At 44.4% G+C, this 21,620-nt stretch overlaps 1 protein-coding gene across 2 annotated transcripts in view; it reads right to left on the bottom strand.

The window, feature by feature from the left end:
- Positions 1-3,695: 3,695 nt before the first annotated feature.
- SEPTIN7 (septin 7) overlaps positions 3,696-21,620 on the bottom strand; it is a 64,559-nt gene continuing 46,634 nt past the window's right edge. Inside the window, exons 10-13 of one of the 2 annotated variants that reach the window (XM_069730221.1) lie at positions 21,333-21,353; positions 13,935-14,070; positions 13,160-13,299; positions 3,696-4,770 (exon numbers count right to left, since the gene is read on the bottom strand). In XM_069730221.1, coding sequence (XP_069586322.1) covers positions 4,731-4,770; positions 13,160-13,299; positions 13,935-14,070; positions 21,333-21,353 — 337 coding nt within the window. In that variant the 3' untranslated portion in view covers positions 3,696-4,730. The remainder of the gene's footprint in view (positions 4,771-13,159; positions 13,300-13,934; positions 14,071-21,332; positions 21,354-21,620) is intronic. The other variant, XM_069730222.1, reaches the window with a different exon arrangement.

Below are 21,620 nucleotides of genomic sequence, written 5' to 3'. Positions count from 1 at the left end.
TTCCAACTCTTCATCCACAAGGCTCGTCTGGCATAATTTACCAGACCTGCTGATCTTGCTGCGAGGCGTAGAGAGTCAGCTGATGCATCAGCCATGAAGGCTACTGCCCCTCTAATCAATGGTATAGCATCCCGCAATTTCTATAATTAACATATTCATTTGTGAAAAATATCACAAAGGAAAAACGAAGTGAGAAGAAGGAGGTAGTATTAAAAGGTATTATATTTTATTAACAGTAGTTAAAACAGTACACCAATGTACATAAAACAGTAAGGAAAAAAGAAAAAAAGAAAAAAAAAACCAGGGGGAGGGGTTTATTACCACCAGACAAAAAATAGGGGGAGACGAACCTGCTACGTACCACCAAGGGTCTTTTATGTAATACACAAAAACCCCCCCAGAGTATCACATGTGATGAAATTTACGGTGATACACTAATATATATATATATATGCGGAGCAGCACAGGAAGGCACAGAATGCTAATATAAATGTCCCCTAGGCATGGACCAAAAGCTTGCCTATGTAAATGAGTATCCTAATGAAAAAATATATTTAATGACACAGAGAGTCCATATATATATCCAGCAGTGCAAAACCCTATTGCTAACAAACTGGAAAGTGACTCCCTAAAAGATCAGAGAGGGAATGATTCCAAACAAAAGGAAAGACTCATGCAAGTTGGCAAAAAAGGGGTCAATTACCTGAGATGTGGGTGGGAATGAAGAGGTGCCTAACACAGATGGTGGAGAGCAGGTGCGGATCCCCGGCGCCCGACAAGCGCTGTTTCGCCGTAGCTTCTTCCAGGGGTCCTCGCCCCCACTGGAAGAAGCTACGGCGAAACAGCGCTTGTCGGGCGCCGGGGATCCGCACCTGCTCTCCACCATCTGTGTTAGGCACCTCTTCATTCCCACCCACATCTCAGGTAATTGACCCCTTTTTTGCCAACTTGCATGAGTCTTTCCTTTTGTTTGGAATCATTCCCTCTCTGATCTTTTAGGGAGTCACTTTCCAGTTTGTTAGCAATAGGGTTTTGCACTGCTGGATATATATATGGACTCTGTGTCAGTAAATATATTTTTTCATTAGGATACTCATTTACATAGGCAAGCTTTTGGTCCATGCCTAGGGGACATTTATATTAGCATTCTGTGCCTTCCTGTGCTGCTCCGCATATATATATATTAGTGTATCACCGTAAATTTCATCACATGTGATACTCTGGGGGGGTTTTTGTGTATTACATAAAAGACCCTTGGTGGTACGTAGCAGGTTCGTCTCCCCCTATTTTTTGTCTGGTGGTAATAAACCCCTCCCCCTGGTTTTTTTTTTCCTTTCTTTTTTTCTTTTTTCCTTACTGTTTTATGTACATTGGTGTACTGTTTTAACTACTGTTAATAAAATATAATACCTTTTAATACTACCTCCTTCTCCTCACTTCGTTTTTCCTTTGTGATATTTTTCACAAATGAATATGTTAATTATTGAATGTTTGAAAAGATCTCAGCCTGTCTGATTTTGGACTATGGGAATCATCCCGCAATTTCTGTCTAGAGACTCTTTGTTCAATCTGTTGATCTAATTGATCAATCCAGACAAGCCTGTATCTAGCAGTGCATGTACTGGCAATTGCCGGTTTAAATATGCCTGTGGAATTAAATATGCCTGTGGAAGCTTCCCATGATCTTTTTAATGACTATTCCGCTTTCCGATCTAGAGGATCAGAGAGTAGGCCTGCATCCTCAACTGGTAAAGCTGATTGTTTTGAAGTGGAGGCGATCGCTGCGTCCACTTTAGGGATCTTAGTCCATGATATAAGCTCATCATCACTAAAGGGGTACTTCCTTTTGGAGGCTGATGGGAGAAAACCTCTCTGGTCCTGTTTTTTCCCATTCCCTCTTTATCAATGCTTTAACCGCAGGAATTACTGGGAAAGCTCTCCTTTTCCTCTCCGCTAACCCTGAAAACATGATATCTTGCGCCGTCTGGTCATCCTTTGTATCATCACATCCTATTGTGTTTCTAATTGATTTTACTAGGTTGTCAACCCCATCAAGGGGAAAACAAGATCGACCTTCAATGTCAGATGGTACTGAATAGGAGTATGATGCATGTGAAGAGTCCGAGTTGATTACGCCATCATCATTTGACTCAGAGCTGGACACTATTTCTCTCTACTGGTTTTCTTAGGGGGTGCGTTGGCTTGGGTGATGGCCTGTAACTCTTCCATGATTATGGCCCGTATACCCGTAACGGACATAGATGGACCCTGCATGGTATAACTAATGCATTGCTTGCAGAGTTTTTTAGAGTAGGAATCTGGGAGAGGTTGATCACACAATGCACACTGTGTTTGGATTTTTGTTTCTTTTTGGCCTGGGGGAAAAAATGTTGTGGAAAAGTGTGTCAGCTTAATAGGTAGAGGGTTTTTACACTCACCCAGTGAAGCTGTATTGTACCGGATCAGGTGGCCGAAGCGCCGTTCTGGACCTTGAATCCGCAGCATCGCTCTTAAGGCTGATGTCCGAGGACCTCCTGCTGACAATCACCCGCTGGGTCCACCATCTTGCCTGGGGATGACAAGTTGCATCGCCTGTGCGCTCGCAACCATCCCCCTTTTTCAAGCAGAAACTCCAGTCTTTTTTTTTTGTTAGCGGTGTACTGCGCATGCGCAAAACCGCACTTTCCCCCACCGCTGTGCTGTATGCCCTGGAAGTGGTAAAATCACTTCCGGGCAGGAAATGGAGCCTTTCGCCGGTCTGCGCATGCGCGGCCGCGTCTCACCTCGGCCACGCTATGGAGCGGCGTGTTCCCGGCTGCTGCTTCTGGCGATCAAGCGGCAGAAACCCCCCCCCCCCCCCGGACCCTCATATGCCGTCCGACGTCCCAGAGCTTTTCTTTAGCCCGCACTTCACCGCAGCGCTCCTCAGTGAGACCGGGTGGCCTCATCCACATCCAGCTCTCACTGCGCCGGACAGACTAGGGGGGAGCCGTCTAACGGAAACTCCCCCGACGCTGCTTCTGGACTGCATCCCCTGCCGTTCCCGCAGAGACCGCACAGGCGGATGCCCCTGGCCCAGGTATGGTCTTCTGTGAATCCAGAGATCCTGTCACCCTGGGAACAGGAAACCTAAACTGAGGAGGAGAGGCGGACCACCCTTTTATTCTTCTGTAGGTTTCCTGTTCCTTGGGGCGGATCCCTATCTCTCCAGTGGGTGCAGTCGTTGTGAAGGGTAAAAACTGGACTTCAAATGATTCTTACACTGTAAGAAAACACCAATAGTACTCGCCGATCCCCGAGACTCTTGCATTTTGGCTGCAGCGGTGACATCACAACAGCTCACTTCACAGCTGCAGCTCGTCACTGAGGTTGGCTGCTTGTGCCATTGGCAGAGACGTTGAGCATAGTGATTAGCTATAGCGGTGATGTAAGCCATCAAGGTGAACATGGAAACGCCCTCTACGGCTACTTAATAAAATCTCTGACCCGGGTTGTCTGCAGCCACACCACCAGTAGAGGACAATTAGGAGTTGCACAGTATGCAGCAAGCACCTCCGCTTCTTTCGGTAGAGGCCTATATTCTAAGCAACAGGAGAAAGGAAAGAAATTAATCAGCATAGAGGTTTGCACCTAAAATTATACAAGTCCTTTTGAAAAAATACTGTAGAACCAAAGTAAAAGGAAAGAGCAGGTACTAGTCTTACATCACAACATTGTTTATTATGTGACTTTGTACAATACAAACAAAAAAAAAATACAGAATGCAGTATAGGAATACAGGTAAATGCGAAAGTGTGATGTTCCTCTCCTTGTGAGGCCATGATCCCATTTCTAGCAAAACCTAAAATAGACTGCACAATAGGGAAGGAACAGAATGTTATTGTATCTAGAAATGACCTATAAATCCTTATCATTCCTGCTGCATTACCACAAAACATAGAGAAGTATTTAAAGAGGCAGAAAGTAAAAAATAAAAATATATAAAGGTTTTACTCACTGACTCCTACCGCAAAGAAATAGGATATACTTTAAATCAGTAGGGCCCATACTCAGAAATAATATCTAAATGTTATTACAAAAAGGAAGCAGTAAGTAGAGTCTCCTGGAAAGAGGGTATTAAATGGAAAAGCATATATTTAAGATTTCCCCACTCGCTAGAGTTTGGTTCTTGGGGAAAAATGAAAGAAGAGAAAAGCCAACTGTGCACTGTAAGCCTATAATTCCCATGTGTATCTTAAACAATGGAAGTGTCAAAATAAGAAGGAAATAAAGGTAAAAGACTAGAAACCGTATGTATGGAAGTTCTCTATTACACGTGCGCGAGTTAGAAGATGGCGTTTATCTTCATTGTTAAGCCAGAGTCCTTGTATTGTGGAGTATGCTGCTACCAGCCACCAGACCACGCGTACACAACAGTAAAATGCTTTTTCCTGATTTTAAAATGAAGACGTGAGTTGAAAAGAGAGACAGGGAGGAGAGAGGGAGCAGTTTCCTGCAGTGTGTAGTTCTCCAAGTATGCAAAAAATAACCTCAAACAATTCAAGGCATCATCTTATTTTCCACTAAGATCAATAATAATAATAATAATAATAATAAAAAAAGGTCATGCCGTTTAATCCAACATTTATGGATGCAACTGGTTTCAAAAGTGGCTGAATGGCTCCAACAAACACTGATGTCTGTGCTGGCAAGTTGGCAACTGATACAGAGTATGGTGGTCAACAAATGTCTTAAAATATCTTCCCTTTCTTCTTATTTTTCTCCAAAGTCCTAGGGAAAACACAGAAGAAAATAATTAGGTATGGACTAGCATACAATCTGTCAAATACAATATTCAAGCCAGGAGTGTAGAGATTTTCCATATAGGAGACCTAGTGTCACACTCTTACATCTGGTAGTTAGAAGGTACCCCATACCATGGCACCATCAGCTCTGCCCTGTAAACAGAATCATTTCATATAATTGCACAATAGCTAAGTGGTGTACAAAGCAGGCTGAAGTAAAAGCAAGAGAATATCCCCAGTACTACTGTAAGCTGGATGCTAGCTTGTCATCTGTTGTGTAATCGCAGGGCTGTATGCAAATAAGCTGATAGTTGGCCATAGGTAGAAGCAAGGCTGTGGAGTGGGAGTCAGAGATTTGGCACTGGTCACTACTGAGCATGTCCATAAAGTGCAGCACAGATTCAGCTCAACTAAAAGCCCAGATCCTCAGGCCAGGGGTATATACCATGTGGCTGCTATATACATACATACATATTGTAGAATACCCGCTGCGTTAATATAGAACACGCAGTAAATGACAGCCCACGTAGTACATAACCCAGCCACGTACTATATTAACACAGCCCACACAGTATATAGCAGCCACGCAGTATATAGCAGCCACGCAGTATATAACACAGCCCACGTAGCATGTAACACTGACCACGTAATATATAACACAGCCCACATAATATATAGCACAGTCCACATAGTATCTAACAGTGGCCACATAGTATATAACACGCAGTATAGAACACAGCCACGTAGTATATAACACTGCCCACGTAGTATATAGCAGCCATGTAGTATATAACGCAGTCCACGCAGAATATAACACTGGCCACGTAATATATAGCACAGCCCACGCAGTATAGAACATAGCCCACGGAGTATATCACACAGCCCACATAGTATAGAACACTGCCTATGTAGTATATAGCAGCCACGCGGTATCTAACACAGCCCACGTAGTATACAGCAGTGTGGGCAACATATCCCTGTTAAAAAAATAATTAAAATAAAAAATAGATATATACTCACCCAGTGGGATGCAGCGTAGATCCAGCGAACCTCTGGCGATGCGCGCGGTTGCCGCCATCTTGCGTTCCCAGGAAGCATTGCGAAATTACCCAGATCACTTAGTGGTCTCGCGAGACCGCTAAGTCTTCTGGGTAATTTCGCAATGCATCTCTGGGACCGGAAGCTGGCGGCAGGCGCAAGCGCATCGTCGGACTACGGAGGGTGAGAATAGCAGGTTTTTTGTTTTTTTATTATTTTTAACATTAGATCTTTTTACTATTGACGCTGCATAGGCAGCACCAATAGTAAAAACTTGGTCACACAGGGTTAATAGCGGCGATAACGGAGTGAGTTACCAGCGGCATAACGGGGTCCGTTACCGCTGGCATTAACCCTGTGTGAGCGGTGACCGGAGGGGAGTATGGAGCGGGCGCCAGGCACTGACTGCGGGGAGTATGGAGCGGGCGCCGGGCACTGACTGCGGGGAGTATGGAGAGGGCGCCGGGCACTGACTGCGGGGAGTATGGAGAGGGCGCCGGGCACTGACTGCGGGGAGTAGGGAGCGGGCGCCGGGCACTGACTGCGGGGAGTAGGGAGAGGGCGCCGGGCACTGACTGCGGGGAGTATGGAGCGGGCGCCGGGCACTGACTGCAGGGGAGTATGGAGCGGGCGCCGGGCACTGACTGCAGGGGAGTATGGAGCGGGCGCCGGGCACTGACTGCAGGGGAGTATGGAGCGGGCGCCGGGCACTGACTGCAGGGGAGTATGGAGCGGGCGCCGGGCACTGACTGCAGGGGAGTAGGAAGGGACTAATCGGACTGTGGCCGTCGCTGATTGGTCGTGGCAGCCATGACAGGCAGCTGGCGAGACCAATCAGCGACTTGGATTTCCATCACAGACAGAGGCTGCGACCAATGAATATCCGGGACAGACAGACAGACGGAAGTGACCCTTAGACAACTATATAGTAGATTTCATAACTGTCACAAATTCTTATGAAAACATTTACAAGCACATCCTGCATTGTACAACTGTACCCAATTTATATATTTTAGGAGTTTGAGTAGGTGCATTTTATTACCGACTCCACCAAAATGGATACAGACTCCACAGCCCTGGGTACAAGTCTATAGCACAAAAGGTGAGAAGGTTTTAGGTTTTCAAATAAAAGGTAACCTGTCACTTGATTCATGCCCTAACTGGGCAGCACGAATCACAGCCTGGTTGCACAACTGCAGCCAGGTATATATTTTTCTCCGATACAGAATATCATAGTGTTGCAAGAGAAAATATATTTTAAAGCATCTGGCCAGGGACCAGAGCCAGGGAACAGACTAGTCTGGCTCAGAGCGTGCCCATGCGACTACAGTCATGTGCGTTTTTCAGAGAAAACATGGTTTAAGCAGCCAGCCACGGACTATAGGAAGAGAACTGAATAGTTCAATGACAGCCCCAAGTCGGCTTATCCCCACCCCGCAGCAGTTAATTAACAAGTCACTACCTTTCACTGAAGGTAAGAGTGCCAAGTCTCATTTATATATTATAGGTTTGGGACTAATGAATAGTGAGTATACTCCTTGCTCAGGTTTTCCCAAGCACGCTTGGGTGTCCTCCGAGTATTTATGACTGCTAGGAGATTTAGTTTTCATCGCGGCAGCTGAATGATTTACAGCTACTAGCCAGGCTGAGTACATGTGGGGGTTGTCTGGTTGCTAGGGAATCCCCAACATGTAATCAAGCAGGCTAGTAGCTGTAAATCATTCAGCTGCCGCGATGAAAACTATATCTCCGAGCAGTCATAAATACTCGGGAGACCAACCAAGCGTGCTCGGGAAAACCCGGGCAAGGAGTACACTCGCTCATCACTAGCTGGGACCCTAATTGTGCACCAGAACAGTTGGGCCACAGTTCACTTTGAATAAGCCTACTTCCAAGACTCCATCGGGGGCTGTCATCTGAACCTCCCAAAAAAGAAATATAACTCCCAACAGAGCCATGGAGTAAATTGAGTCCAAAATCTCCAACTTTGGACTGTATTTGGCCTCCTTTCAGGAATTTTATTTTTTTTTTTTTTTTAAGTTTGACAAACCACACTATTGCATCTGACTAAAAAAAAAACAAAAAAGAGGCCAAACAGAGTCCAAAGTTGGAGACTTTGAGCTCCATTTGCCTAAGCGCTCTCAATGACCGGTGGAGGTGGTGCATGAGACAGTATTTTGGGGCATCCGGTGGAAGTCCCCAAAAGTCACAAATGGAAACAAAGACCTGGTGTGAAACTAGCTTTTTTGATGTGGGACATAGATCTCTGCATCCGAGTTGTGTTGTACCGTCAATTACATGTAAACGAAAAATATGTATGAAAGGGTAAGTTCATACAGGGCGTTTTTTTATGCCAATTTTCAGCTGCTTTTTACAGTACCAGCAAAGCCTATGAGATTTCAGAAATCTCATGCACACACATTGGGTTTTTGTGTGATCAGTATTTTGTGCTTTGCAGCGTTTTTTTGACTTAGAGCATGTCACTATCAGCGTTTTTCACCCATTGACTTGAATGGATGGTGAAAAAATGGTGAAAATACGCAAGTTGATTTTTCTTGCAGCGTATTTGCTGCAGAAAAGTCAAGGACAGCCATATGTGATGTCACACTCGGCTCTGCTACATCTAGGTGGCAGGCTGCATGATGCGTCCATGCAGCCTGTCATCCAGCAGAGCGGACCCGATCCCAATTCACTTAAATGGGGGTTCCGACATTACAGTGTTTAACATGCTGTCATATTCATGACAGTGCGGCAAACACCGCTTCTAATCGGCGGGGAAATCCTCCCCACCTGTCAGAGAGCCGTGTCAGTATACAGCGTGAACGCTCAGCTGTGATCGGAGATGTAAACTTTACCTCCGATCACTGGTGTCAGCTGATGGGACTACTGCTCCTATCATCCAACACCTGCTAATGCTAATTACAGTGAGAGCAGGAGCGGCGGATGGGAGTTTTTATCTGCTGCTCCTGCGCTATAAATAAATAAATTAGGGAAAGAAAAAAAAACGGAGTGGGTTCCCCCCTAATTTTGATAACCAGCCAGAGACAAAATTCACAGCTGGGGGCCGCAAACCCCTTGCTGTCAGCTTAAGCAAGGCTAGATATCAAGAATAGAGGGGTCTTCACGCTTTTTTTTTTTTTTTTAAATTCTTGAAATAAATAAAAAAAAACGGTGTGGGGTCCCCCCATTTTCGACAACCAGCCTTGCTAAAACTCACAGCTGGGGGCTGGTATTCTCAGGCTGGTAAGGGGCCATTAATATAGGCCCCCCAGCCTGAAAAAAGCGGCCCACAGCTGCCCAGAAAAGGCGCATCTATTAAATGTGCAAATTCTGGCGCTTTGCCCGGCTCTTCCCACTTGCCCTGTAGCGGTGGCAAGCGGGATAATGAGGGGTTAATGTCACCTTGCTATTGTAAGGTGACATTAAGCCGGCTTAGTAATAGAGAGGCGTGAATAAGACACCTATCCATTACTAACCCTATAGTTGGTAAAGGGTTAAACACACACACATGCAGAACAAAGTCTTAATGAAATAAAACACCACACAGTTTTGACCGTCTTTATTATTCTGCCATTCCAAAGCGAAGCCCTCGATCTTCTGTAATAAAAATAAAATAAAAAAGCAAAAGTACAGTATACTCCATGATCTGTCGCAGTCCGATATAACGAGTGTCCCACGCAGTATCTGGGGGAGATATAGCTTATAACCGGGAGCGCTGCTAATGCCACCGCTCCCGGCTGTAAGTAGTGCGGAATGAATGAGACGCAGCGGGTGCAGGCTCAGTAATGAGCAGTGATGTCACCGAGCCTGCGCTCCCTCACTGCCTGACCGGAGGTAACCTCTGCACCGTGGGAAAACGCCAGGGAAGAGGATACCGCAGGTAATGTATCTAGTCTATTCTACCTATTCTATCAATCTATCTATTCATTCCATCTATTCTATTCTATCAATCTATCTATTCTATCAATCTATATTCTAGCAATCAATCTATTCTATCTATTCATTCTATCAATCTACAGGAAGCAGTTTTTTTTCTCTGTGTGCACTCAACTTTACTGGCATGAATGAAGAGAAAAAAACGCACCAAAAACGTACCTAAACCTGCGTTTTTGGTGCAGTTTCTTTCCTGCCAAGATGATCAGGTTTTGCTGCAGAAAAAAACGCAGCAAAAAAATGCCCTGTGTGAACGTACCCAAAAACTGTTTCTGGAAGCAGATTCCTAAGTAGTAGATCTTAGCATACAGCAACATGACATCCTGTTAGGGGTCTCTAGAGACTTTGCACTTAATATACTGTCCCTTTCTGTAAAATATCTTCCACCATAAGGTCAATTACTTAAAAGGGTTGTCCAGGCTTGTGTGTCAACAAGTCTTCAGTTACACAGTCTTTATGTGAATCCTCACAGTATGTCTGCAGTTTCTGGATTCTCAGGTGGTCATGTGACCACAAATATGCGCTTGTCATACTCCCAGAAACATTCAGACAAGACATGTCCAGCCTCATTCAACACACTTGCACTGAGCGAGGCCACGTGCGTCTAGTCGGCATGCGACTGAATGTATACAAATCACATAGTTGAAGCCACGCAGCCGCCTGCTCCCAGCACCAGAAAATCCCGACAGTGGGCACTGTGCAAGCTGTGAGGATTCACTAGTTTTCAGTCACACAGAATAACTGCATACTTGTACACCAAACCTGGATAACCACTTGATATTAAAATAATAATTTCACATTGAATCAGATGATCTGAGAAGTCAGTGTCCTGATGTTATTTCAGAGGTCATATATAGCGCTGAAGAATTACCATTTCCATGTGTGTGACTAACATACTGTGATGAACAGTCTTTTTACTTTCTAAGCCCCTTTTTTCTCAGCAATGACCATGCACTTCTAAAATCCACAGGAACAAATAATAAAGTGTACAGGTCATTTATGAAGATTTTAATCCAAATTAAAAAAAAAAAGTCTGTGGTAGCAAAATCCACTTATTAAAAAATGGGCACATTCGTTGCTGTGTGTGCAGCAGAAAATGAAATTGTTTTTGCCCTATAATTTATGTGAATTACTGGCATCAATTATAGCAGATTTCCCAGACTATGGCCCGCCTTATCACACTAAGATCTGGTCAAGAAATATTGCATAATGTGCAAGAGGAATGATACATTTCCGCACACTTCACCATTTTAGAAAGGTTTTCAGCAGAATGAGAAATATAGTGGTACAATATAATGTGGGCATCCAATGCTGAAATGACAATCCATCTGGATCTGTAGCCTGACAAGCCCATTTTCAGGAGGAACAATTTTACCTTGTTCAGCCTGTTACTAAGGTAACAATAATTTACACACTGAAACTGTATATCCTCATTATAGCAACTTCACTATGGCAACAATTTCTATATGCTACCAAATAAAATGCTGCTGGGGTTCTGGGCTGTCATCACCCTGCATTGAAAGGTCCGATCTCTTATAGTACTGCTGACAACATGGAAAGTTCCACTCTCTTATAGTACTGCTGACATCTAACATGGAAAGGTCCACTCTCTTACAGTACTGCTGACATTTAACATGGAAAGGTCCGCTCTCTTATAGTACTGCTGACAACATGGAAAGTTCCGCTCTCTTACAGTACTGCTGACATCTAACATGGAAAGGTCCGCTCTCTTATAGTACTGCTGACAACATGGAAAGTTCCGCTCTCTTACAGTACTGCTGACATCTAACATGGAAAGGTCCGCTCTCTTACAGTACTGCTGACATCTAACATGGAACGGTCCGCTCTCTTACAATACTGCTGACATCTAACATGGAAAGGTCCGCTCTCTTACAGTACTGCTGACAACGTGGAAAGTTCCGCTCTCTTACAGTACTGCTGACATCTAACATGGAAAGGTCCGCTCTCTTACAGTACTGCTGACAACATGGAAAGTTCCGCTCTCTTATAGTACTGCTGACATCTAACATGGAAAGGTCCGCTCTCTTACAGTACTGCTGACAACATGGAAAGTTCCGCTCTCTTACAGTACTGCTGACATCTAACATGGAAAGTTCCTCTCTCTTACAGTACTGCTGACATCTAACATGGAACGGTCCGCTCTCTTACAATACTGCTGACATCTAACATGGAACGGTCCGCTCTCTTACAATACTGCTGACATTTAACATGGAATGGTCCGCTCTCTTACAGTACTGCTGACATCTAACATGGAACGGTCCGCTCTCTTACAATACTGCTGACATCTAACATGGAACGGTCCGCTCTCTTACAATACTGCTGACATCTAACATGGAATGGTCCGCTCTCTTACAATACTGCTGACATTTAACATGGAATGGTCCGCTCTCTTACAATACTGCTGACATCTAACATGGAAAGGTCCACTCTCTTACAGTACTGCTGACATTTAACATGGAATGGTCTGCTCTCTTACAATACTGCTGACATCTAACATGGAAAGGTCCGCTCTCTTACAGTACTGCTGACAACGTGGAAAGTTCCGCTCTCTTACAGTACTGCTGACATCTAACATGGAAAGGTCCGCTCTCTTACAGTACTGCTGACAACGTGGAAAGTTCCGCTCTCTTACAATACTGCTGACATTTAACATGGAAAGGTCCGCTCTCTTACAGTACTGCTGACATCTAACATGGAAAGGTCCGCTCTCTTACAATACTGCTGACATCTAACATGGAAAGGTCCCCTCTCTCATAGTACTGCTGACATCTAAAACCGGAAAGTCTAGCATAAGAGAATGCTTGGATCACGTTGTTTCTTTGCTCCTATCTACCAGAATGTCCACCATCGTACATATTTTCTCTGACCTTCACTCCATCACCAGGCTTTCAAATCAACAAAGCCTCTGACAGATGTCACTTTGCATCGTGCCATCACTTGGGCAGCGCACATCATAACAAGATGGTCCAAGGTCTAGTGGAGCCGCAAGATGGTTTGAAGTTGCCAAACAATGCACGCAACAATGTAATGGGAAAAGAAAGCACCAAGGACCAGACTGCAAGCACGGCAAGGCAGATAAGTAGGGTGGTATTAAAAAATAAAATATTTAAACATCCTAAGCTTATTAATCTGTGTCTGAAGAAATCTCAGAGCATAGTAAAGAATATTTAATACACAGAGAATAGCTTTGCTGCACATCAAATTTCCCTGTAATATCCACACCATTTGCCGCATCTGAAAATTGGCAGATCCGCTCATCTCTTGTTACCGCCTTTGAAGACTTATGGGAAAAGTACATATTGGAGAAACGAGCCTGCAAACTGGAGATCTTCCAAACACATACAACTCCACCACCTAAAATACAAAGCAAAGGTGCTCAGTACCTGGAAGAATTCTGCTGTTCCAGTAAACGCTGCTGAGTTTCCCAGTTTATTTTCTCCTCTTCGAATTGACGCCTCTTCTCTTCGAGCTCTTTGTGCTGAGCCTCAAGGTTCTTTTTCATCTGCTCGTGACGTCGTTGGAGCTATGAGAATATAACATAGGACAGTTGTAGGCAGAAAGATTACAACAAACGCAAAAAAACAAAAAACATAATATGGCCCCAACGTATCAAGACTGGTAATGTTCACACCGGTCTTGTTGAGGGGTCATACAAGTCAGATGCTCCCAATTCATGAAGCGATGCATGCCTTATAACGAATCAGGAGCATTTGGCCAGTGGCATGCACATCGCCAGGTATCTTATTCCAGTCAGGGACTAGAGCAGTGGTCCCCAACTCCAGGCCTCGAGGGCCGCCAACAGTCCATGTTTTCAGGATTTCCTTAGTATTGCACAGGGGTTGGAATCATCACCTGTGCAGATGATCACATTACCACCAATGCAATACTAAAGAAATCCTGAAAACCTGCACTGTTGGCGGCCCTCGAGGCCTGGAGTTGGGGACCCCTGGACTAGAGTAAGATTTCTGGCATAATGAACATCATGGCTCATCATGCATTAGATGAACTGTGGCATCACTCTTCGCCGGGTCCCTGTCCCAGCTCTATCCATTACGGCAAAAAAAAAAAAAGAAAAAAATTGTGAAAATGACTAAAGTTGCAAATTTTTTGCACAACTCAATTCTGGCCCTGCCCATATAAGTTTACGCTGGTTCCTACTTCTGCTTCGGAATCCTTGAGCTTCTGGACTTTTTCCTTGACTTTCATCTCAAACACTTGTTCCATTTCCATCTCCATTTTCTTCATCTTTGCCACATGTTCCCTTCTCTCTTCCTCCATCTGAGCTAGAGGACTCCTAGAATACATGGAAAACAATCAGATTTTTTAAAGTAGGAGAAACTACAAATAGACAAAAAAAACACAGCTAATGAGTTAAATAAAAGAAAATAATGAAATGGTAAAATCATGAAATGGATGAAGTGATGCATTATTAACGACAGTCACTCACTATGTGAATCTAATACGACTAATGGGCCCATTATCTTTCTACAGAAATCCTGGAAATATGTAAATTCAGTAAGATAATGGAGAAAAACATTCCTTTTTGTTTCCTTTAATTTCCAGCGTATTTAAGGTACGTTTATGTGGGTTTTAGGACAGAGGATACATTAATTCTGTGCCAAGAACTGTATAAATAACGCCTACAAAAAATTTAAAAAAAGAGACCAAAGTGGAAATCGGTGCAGATAGTTCTAAACTATATTTTTTCTGTGAGAACATAACCTAATAAACTCATTTAGACAAATGTAATAAGGTGTAGATAACAGAGAACCCGATGTGAGATCTGCAAATTATATTCTAATACATGCATAAAGTCGTAGATGGTCAGAAAAAATCTAAGCAAATAAATGGTTTCTGTAACAGAGTCCGAGGACGTAGAAAAGGCAGGAAAATCCAATCCTAGCAGCCGCTATCCCTGGTGCCATTTGTTCTGATTATGATGAAATAATTACTTGTTTTTTCCATGAGATGATCTATGATGGACCCATAACCATACCCAACAGCTACAGGTACAGTCATGGCCAAAAGTATTGACACCCCTGCAATTCTGTCAGATAATACTCAGTTTCTTCCTGAAAATGATTGCAAACACAAATTATTTGGTATTATTATCTTCATTTAATTTGTCTTAAATGAAAAAACACAAAAGAGAATGAAGCAAAAAGCAAAACATTGATCGTTTCACACAAAACTCCAAAAATGGGCCAGACAAAAGTATTGGCACCCTCAGCCTAATAATTGGTTACACAACCTTTAGCCAAAATAACTGCGACCAACCGCTTCCGGTAACCATCAATGAGTTTCTTACAATGCTCTGCTAGAATTTTAGACCATTCTTCTTTGACAAACTGCTCCAGGTCCCTGATATTTGAAGGGTGCCTTCTCCAAACTGCCATTTTTAGATCTCTCCACAGGTGTTCTATGGGATTCAGGTCTGGACTCATTGCTGGCCACCTTAGAAGTCTCCAGTGCTTTCTCTCAAACCATTTTCTAGTGCTTTTTGAAGTCTGCTTTGGGTCATTGTCCTGCTGGAAGACCCATGACCTCTGAGGGAGACCCAGCTTTCTCACACTGGGCCCTACATTATGCTGCAAAATTTGTTGGTAGTCTTCAGACTTCATAATGCCATGCACACGGTCAAGCAGTCCAGTGCCAGTGGCAGCAAAGCAACCTCAAAACATCAGGGAACCTCCACCATGTTTGACTGTAGGGACTGTGTTCTTTTCTTTGAATGCCTCTTCTTTTCTCCTGTAAACTCTATGTTGATGCCTTTGCCCAAAAAGCTCTTCTTTTGTCTCATCTGACCAGAGAACATTCTTCCAAAACGTTTCAGGCTTTTTTATGTCTAGGGGTAAGAAGTCAGGTCTTCCTGGGTCTCCTACCATACAGTCCCTTTTCATTCAGACGCCGACGGATAGTATGGGTTGACACTGTTGTACCCTCGGACTGCAGAGCAGCTTGAACTTGTTTGGATGTTAGTCGAGGGTCTTTATCCAACATCCGCACAATCTTGCGTTGAAATCTCTTGTCAATTTTTCTTTTCCGTCCACATCTAGGGAGGTTAGCCACAGTGCCATGGGCTTTAAACTTCTTGATGACACAGCGCACGGTAGACACAGGAACATTCAGGTCTTTGGAGATGGACTTGTAGCCTTGAGATTGATCATGCTTCCTCACAATTTGGTTTCTCAAGTCCTCAGACAGTTCTTTGGTCTTCTTTCTTTTCTCTATGCTCAATGTGGTACACACAAGGACACAGGACAGCGGTTGAGTCAACTTTAATCCATGTCAACTGGCTGCAAGTGTAATTTAGTTATTGCCAACACCTGTTAGGTGCCACAGGTAAGTTACAGGTGCTGTTGATTACACAAATTCGAGAAGCATCACATGATTTTTCGAACAGTGCCAAAACCTTTGTCCACCCCCTTTTAATGTGTGGAATTATATCCAATTTGGCTTTAGGACAATTCTTTTTGTGTTTTTTCATTTAAGACAAATTAAACGAAGATAATAATACCAAATAATTTGTGTTTGCAATCATTTTTAGGAAGAAAACGAGTATTATCTGACAGAATTGCAGGGGTGTCAATACTTTTGGCCATGACTGTAGATGTAGATTATTTATATATATATATATATATATATATATATATATATATATATATATATATATATATATATATATATATATATATATATATATATATACACACACACACACACACACACACACATACATACATACACACACACAGTACAGACCGAAAGTTTGGACACACCTTCTCATTTAAAGATTTTTCTGTATTTTCAGGACTATGAAGATTGTAAATCCACACTGAAGGCATCAGAACTATGAATTAACACATGTGGAATTATATACTTAACAAAAAAGTATGAAACAACTGAAAGAGAGGCCTGGATGTCTTCCTGGAGCAGAACAATATTGTATCATACAATTATTAGGTTCTGTAGAAGGACGTAGATCTGGGTATTTATTATGATGGAATATAGGCTGAACTGGATGGACAAATGTCTTTTTTCGGCCTTACTAACTATGTTACTATGTTACTATGTAAATTATGTCTTATATTCTAGGTTCTTCAAAATAGCCACTTCTTGCTTTGATGACTGCTTTGCACACTCTTGGCATTCTCTTGATGAGCTTCAAGAGGTAGTCACCGGGAATGGTTTTCCCTTCACAAGTGTGCCCTGTCAGGTTTAATAAGTGGGATTTCTTGTCTTATAAATGGGGTTGGGACCATCAGTTGTGTTGTGCAGAAGTCTGGTGGATACACAGCTGATAATCCTACTGAATAGACTGTTAGAATTTGTATTATGGCAAGAAAAAAGCAGCTAAGTAAAGAGCAGAAGAGCAGAGCGCAGGCGCCGAAATTCACACACTAATGGCGCTGAGGGGGCGGCGAAAATCTACACAAGAGATGACTGACGGCAGTTGGGCGCTTCTAAGATGAGGCTTCAGTCCCGCCTCCATGGACAAAGATAGGTATTTCAGCAGAATTATAAATACATTTATTGTGGGAATAACAGAAACATAAACTAAAAGAGCCACCTTGTCAGAATGCAGCATTACTGCTGCACAAGGTGGCTCTTTTAGCTTATAACGGCTGGAGGGGGTGACAGTGGCCCTTTAAGTATATAATTTCACATGTGTTAATTCATAGTTTTGATGCCTTCAGTGTGAATTTACAATTCTCAGTCATGAAAATACAGAAAAATCTTTAAATGAGAAGGTGTGTCCAAAACTTTTTATATATATATGTACATACATACATACATACACGGCACCTACCATCTTGCAATGCCGCCCTCCGGCTTGCTTCACTGGCTCCCCGGCAACGGCGCTCCTGCGCAGGTATACTTACTGTATATACTCGAGTATAAGCCGATATTTTCAGCCCATTTTTGGGGGCTGAAGGTCCCCCTCTCGGCTTATACTCGAGTCTTACCCAGGGGTCGGCAGGGGAGGGGAAGCGGGGGATGTCTAATTATACTCACCTGCTCCTGGCGCGGTCCCTGCAGGTTCCTGGCTCCCCGGCGCCCCAGCTTCTTCCTTTACTGAGCGGTCACATGATACCGCTCATTACAGTAATGAATATGCGGCTCCACCTCCTATAGGGACGGAGTCGCATATTCATTACTGTAATGAGCGGTAACGGTGACAGCTCAGTACAGGAAGAAGCTGCCGTGCAAGGGAAGCAGGGACTGCACAGCGCTAAAAGCAGGTGAGTATAATGGGGAGGGGGAGCGCAGCGCTGCGCGATATTCACCTGCTCCTCGTTCCGGGCGCCGCTCCGTCTTCAGCAGTGACGCTCAGGTCAGATGGTGCGGTGACGTGGTTAGTGCACAGCCTCTGCCTGAACGTCAGTACTGAAGACGCTGAAAATGGAGCGGTGCCGGAACAGAGTCAGAAGACTATTGAAAGTGCTGGGGGCATTAGGGATCAGAGAGGTAAGTACCGTATATACTCGAGTATAAGCCGAGATTTTCAGCCCAAAATTTTGGGCTGAAAGTGCCCCTCTCGGCTTATACTCGAGTCAAGGTGGGTGGCAGGGTCGGCGGGTGAGGGGGTGAGGGCGCTGAGGCATACTTACCTAGTCCCAGCGATCCTCGCGCTGTCCCTGCCATCCCACGGTCTTCTGTGCTGCAGCTCTTCCCCTCTTCAGCGGTCACGTGGGACCGCTCATTACAGAAATGAATAAGCGGCTCCACCTCCCATAGGGGTGGAGCCGCCTATTCATTCCTCTAATCAGCGGTGCCGGTGACCGCTGATAGAGAAAGAAGCTGCGGCACCGAAGACCAGGCAGAGGGACAGCGCGAGGATCGCCAGGACTAGGTAAGTATAGCATATTCACCTGTCCTCGTTCCAGCCGCCGAGCGTCGCTCCATCTTCCCGGCCGGCGCCTCCATCTTCCCGGCGTCTGCGCTCTGACTGTTCAGGCAGAGGGCGCGATGACGCATATAGTGTGCGCGGCGCCCTCTGCCTGATCAGTCAGAGCAGAGACGCCGGGAAGATGGAGGCGCCGGAACGAGACGCCGGGAGCTGCAATCAAGGGAGGTGAGTATGTGTTTTTTTTTTTTATTGCAGCAGCAGCAGCGGCGGCGGCAGAGATTTATGTGGAGCATCTATGGGGCACAGTGACCGGTGCAGAGCACCGTATATGGCACATCTATGGGGCACAGTGAACGGTGCAGAGCACCGTATATGGCACATCTATGGGGCACAGTGAACGGTGCAGAGCACCGTATATGGCACATCTATGGGGCACAGTGAACGGTGCAGAGCACCGTATATGGCACATCTATGGGGCACAGTGAACGGTGCAGGGCACCGTATATGGCACATCTATGGGGCACAGTGAACGGTGCGGAGCACCGTATATGGCACATCTATGGGGCACAGTGAACGGTGCAGAGCACCGTATATGGCACATCTATGGGGCACAGTGAACGGTGCGGAGCACCGTATATGGCACATCTATGGGGCACAGTGAACGGTGCGGAGCACCGTATATGGCACATCTATGGGGCACAGTGAACGGTGCAGAGCACCGTATATGGCACATCTATGGGGCACAGTGAACGGTGCAGGGCACCGTATATGGCACATCTATGGGGCACAATGAACGGTGCAGAGTACCGTATATGGCACATCTATGGGGCACAGTGAACGGTGCAGAGCACCGTATATGGCACATCTATGGGGCACAGTGAACGGTGCAGAGCACCGTATATGGCACATCTATGGGACACAATGAACGGTGCAGAGCACCGTATATGGCACAGCTATGGGGAAATATGAACGGTGCAGAGCACTGTATGGCACAGCTATGGGGCACAGTGAACGGTGCAGAGCACCGTATATGGCACATCTATGGGGCACAGTGAACGGTGCAGAGCACCGTATATGGCACATCTATGGGGCACAATGAACGGTGCAGAGCACCGTATATGGCACAGCTATGGGGAAATATGAACGGTGCAGAGCACTGTATGGCACAGCTATGGGGAAATAATGATCTATTTTTATTTTTGAAATTCACCGGTAGCTGCTGCATTTCCCACCCTAGGCTTATACTCGAGTCAATAAGTTTTCCCAGTTTTTTGTGGCAAAATTAGGGGGGTCGGCTTATACTCGGGTCGGCTTATACTCGAGTATATACGGTATGTGATTTTTTTTTATTTTTATCGCAGCAACAGCAAATGGGGCAAGTGTCTGTATGGAGCATCTTATGGGGCCATAACGTTTTGCAGCACTATATGGGGCAAGTGTCGGTATGGGGCCATAATCAACGTTTGTGCAGCACTATATGGGGCAAGTGTCTATATGGAGCATCGTATGGGGCCATAACGTTTGTGCAGCACTATATGGGGCAAATATCTTTATGGAGCATCTTATGGGGCCATAATCAACGTTTGTGCAGCATTATACTGGGCAAATGTGTCTATGGAGCATCTTATGGGCCATTATTAACCTTTATGCAGGATTATATGGGGCATATTTTAATATGGAGCATCTTATGGGGCCATCCTAAACTTTATGGAGCATTATATGGGGCTCCTGATTCAATATGGATATTCAAAAACAACTTAACCTACTGAGGTCTCAATTAACCCTGCTGTTCTGTTCGGTCTGGGGAGACCTATTTTGAACTTTGGTATTTGTTGGGGTGTTCAAGATGCGGTTCTGAAACTTGTGGTTGATTGACTTAAATGAGGATGGGTCGGTCGGCCAGGGGTTTCAGAGCCGCATCTTGAATATTTTAAAGAATATTGAAGTTCAAAGTCGGTCATTTTTGACCAACAGAACAGCAGGGTTAATTTTACTTTTATTGGTATCTATTTTTACTTTTGACATCTACCGGTAGCTGCTGCATTTCCCACCCTAGGCTTATACTCGAGTCATTAAGTTCTCCCAGTTTTTTGTGGCAAAAGTAGGGTGGGGGGGTGGGGGGGAGAGTCGGCTTATACTCGAGTACATACGGTATCTGCTTTGTTGAGGGCAGAGAAACACTGCAGCGTGTAGGCGCTGGGCCTCTCGGACCTTTCCCGGCACCTGCGCACTGCAGTACTTTACTCTGCCCTCAACAGGACAGATAAGTACGCCTGCGCAGGAGCGCGATGCCGGGGAGAGATGAAGCAACAGGAGGGCAGTATCGCAAGAAGATGGGAGGCGCCGGACCAAGACCAGTGACACCCATCGGACCGGACCGCCCCTCCCCCGGTGAGTATAACAACACTTATTTTTCTTCTCTTGCAGGTGCCCTGAAAGGCGGTGGCCGTAACTGGTATCGGCCAAACCGGGTGACAGGTTCCCTTTAAGCCTCTCTGTAGAGGAACTTCATATGTATTGGCACATATTAAAAACAATCTTCTAACAATTATATTTCATCTTGCTGTAATCTGGTCTCTAATAAGTAATTCTACATTTCTTATGGGTCTCTATCTTTTACCTGTGGCAGAACATTAAGAAGGTAACAATAATTCGATAGACAAGCAAAAAGTGATTTGGGAAAAATTTTTAAAAAGACCACTTACATGCCTTCAACTGTTTCAAGTCTAAAAAGGAGAAGCAAAACAGAAAAAAAAAAAACACAAGGACTTAGCATGCGTAAATTAAGCAAATTAAAATTAATTCATTAATGAAAAGCTGTAAAGGTGCATCTAGAAAAGAAAAAAGAAAAATAATTTTGTGTAAACAAAAGGGAGATCAGTTTTTAAGAAGCCAAACTCAGATTACAGATTAGACAAACAGCCAAATATAGTTGAGATATTGAGTAATTTTAGATTTGTAAAGGGAGAGGGGTAGAACATCATTTGGAGCAG

Source organism: Ranitomeya imitator, chromosome 6 (assembly GCF_032444005.1).
Source record: "Ranitomeya imitator isolate aRanImi1 chromosome 6, aRanImi1.pri, whole genome shotgun sequence".
NCBI classification, from domain to species: domain Eukaryota; kingdom Metazoa; phylum Chordata; class Amphibia; order Anura; family Dendrobatidae; genus Ranitomeya; species Ranitomeya imitator.
This window is presented reverse-complemented; position numbering and strand designations above follow the sequence as displayed.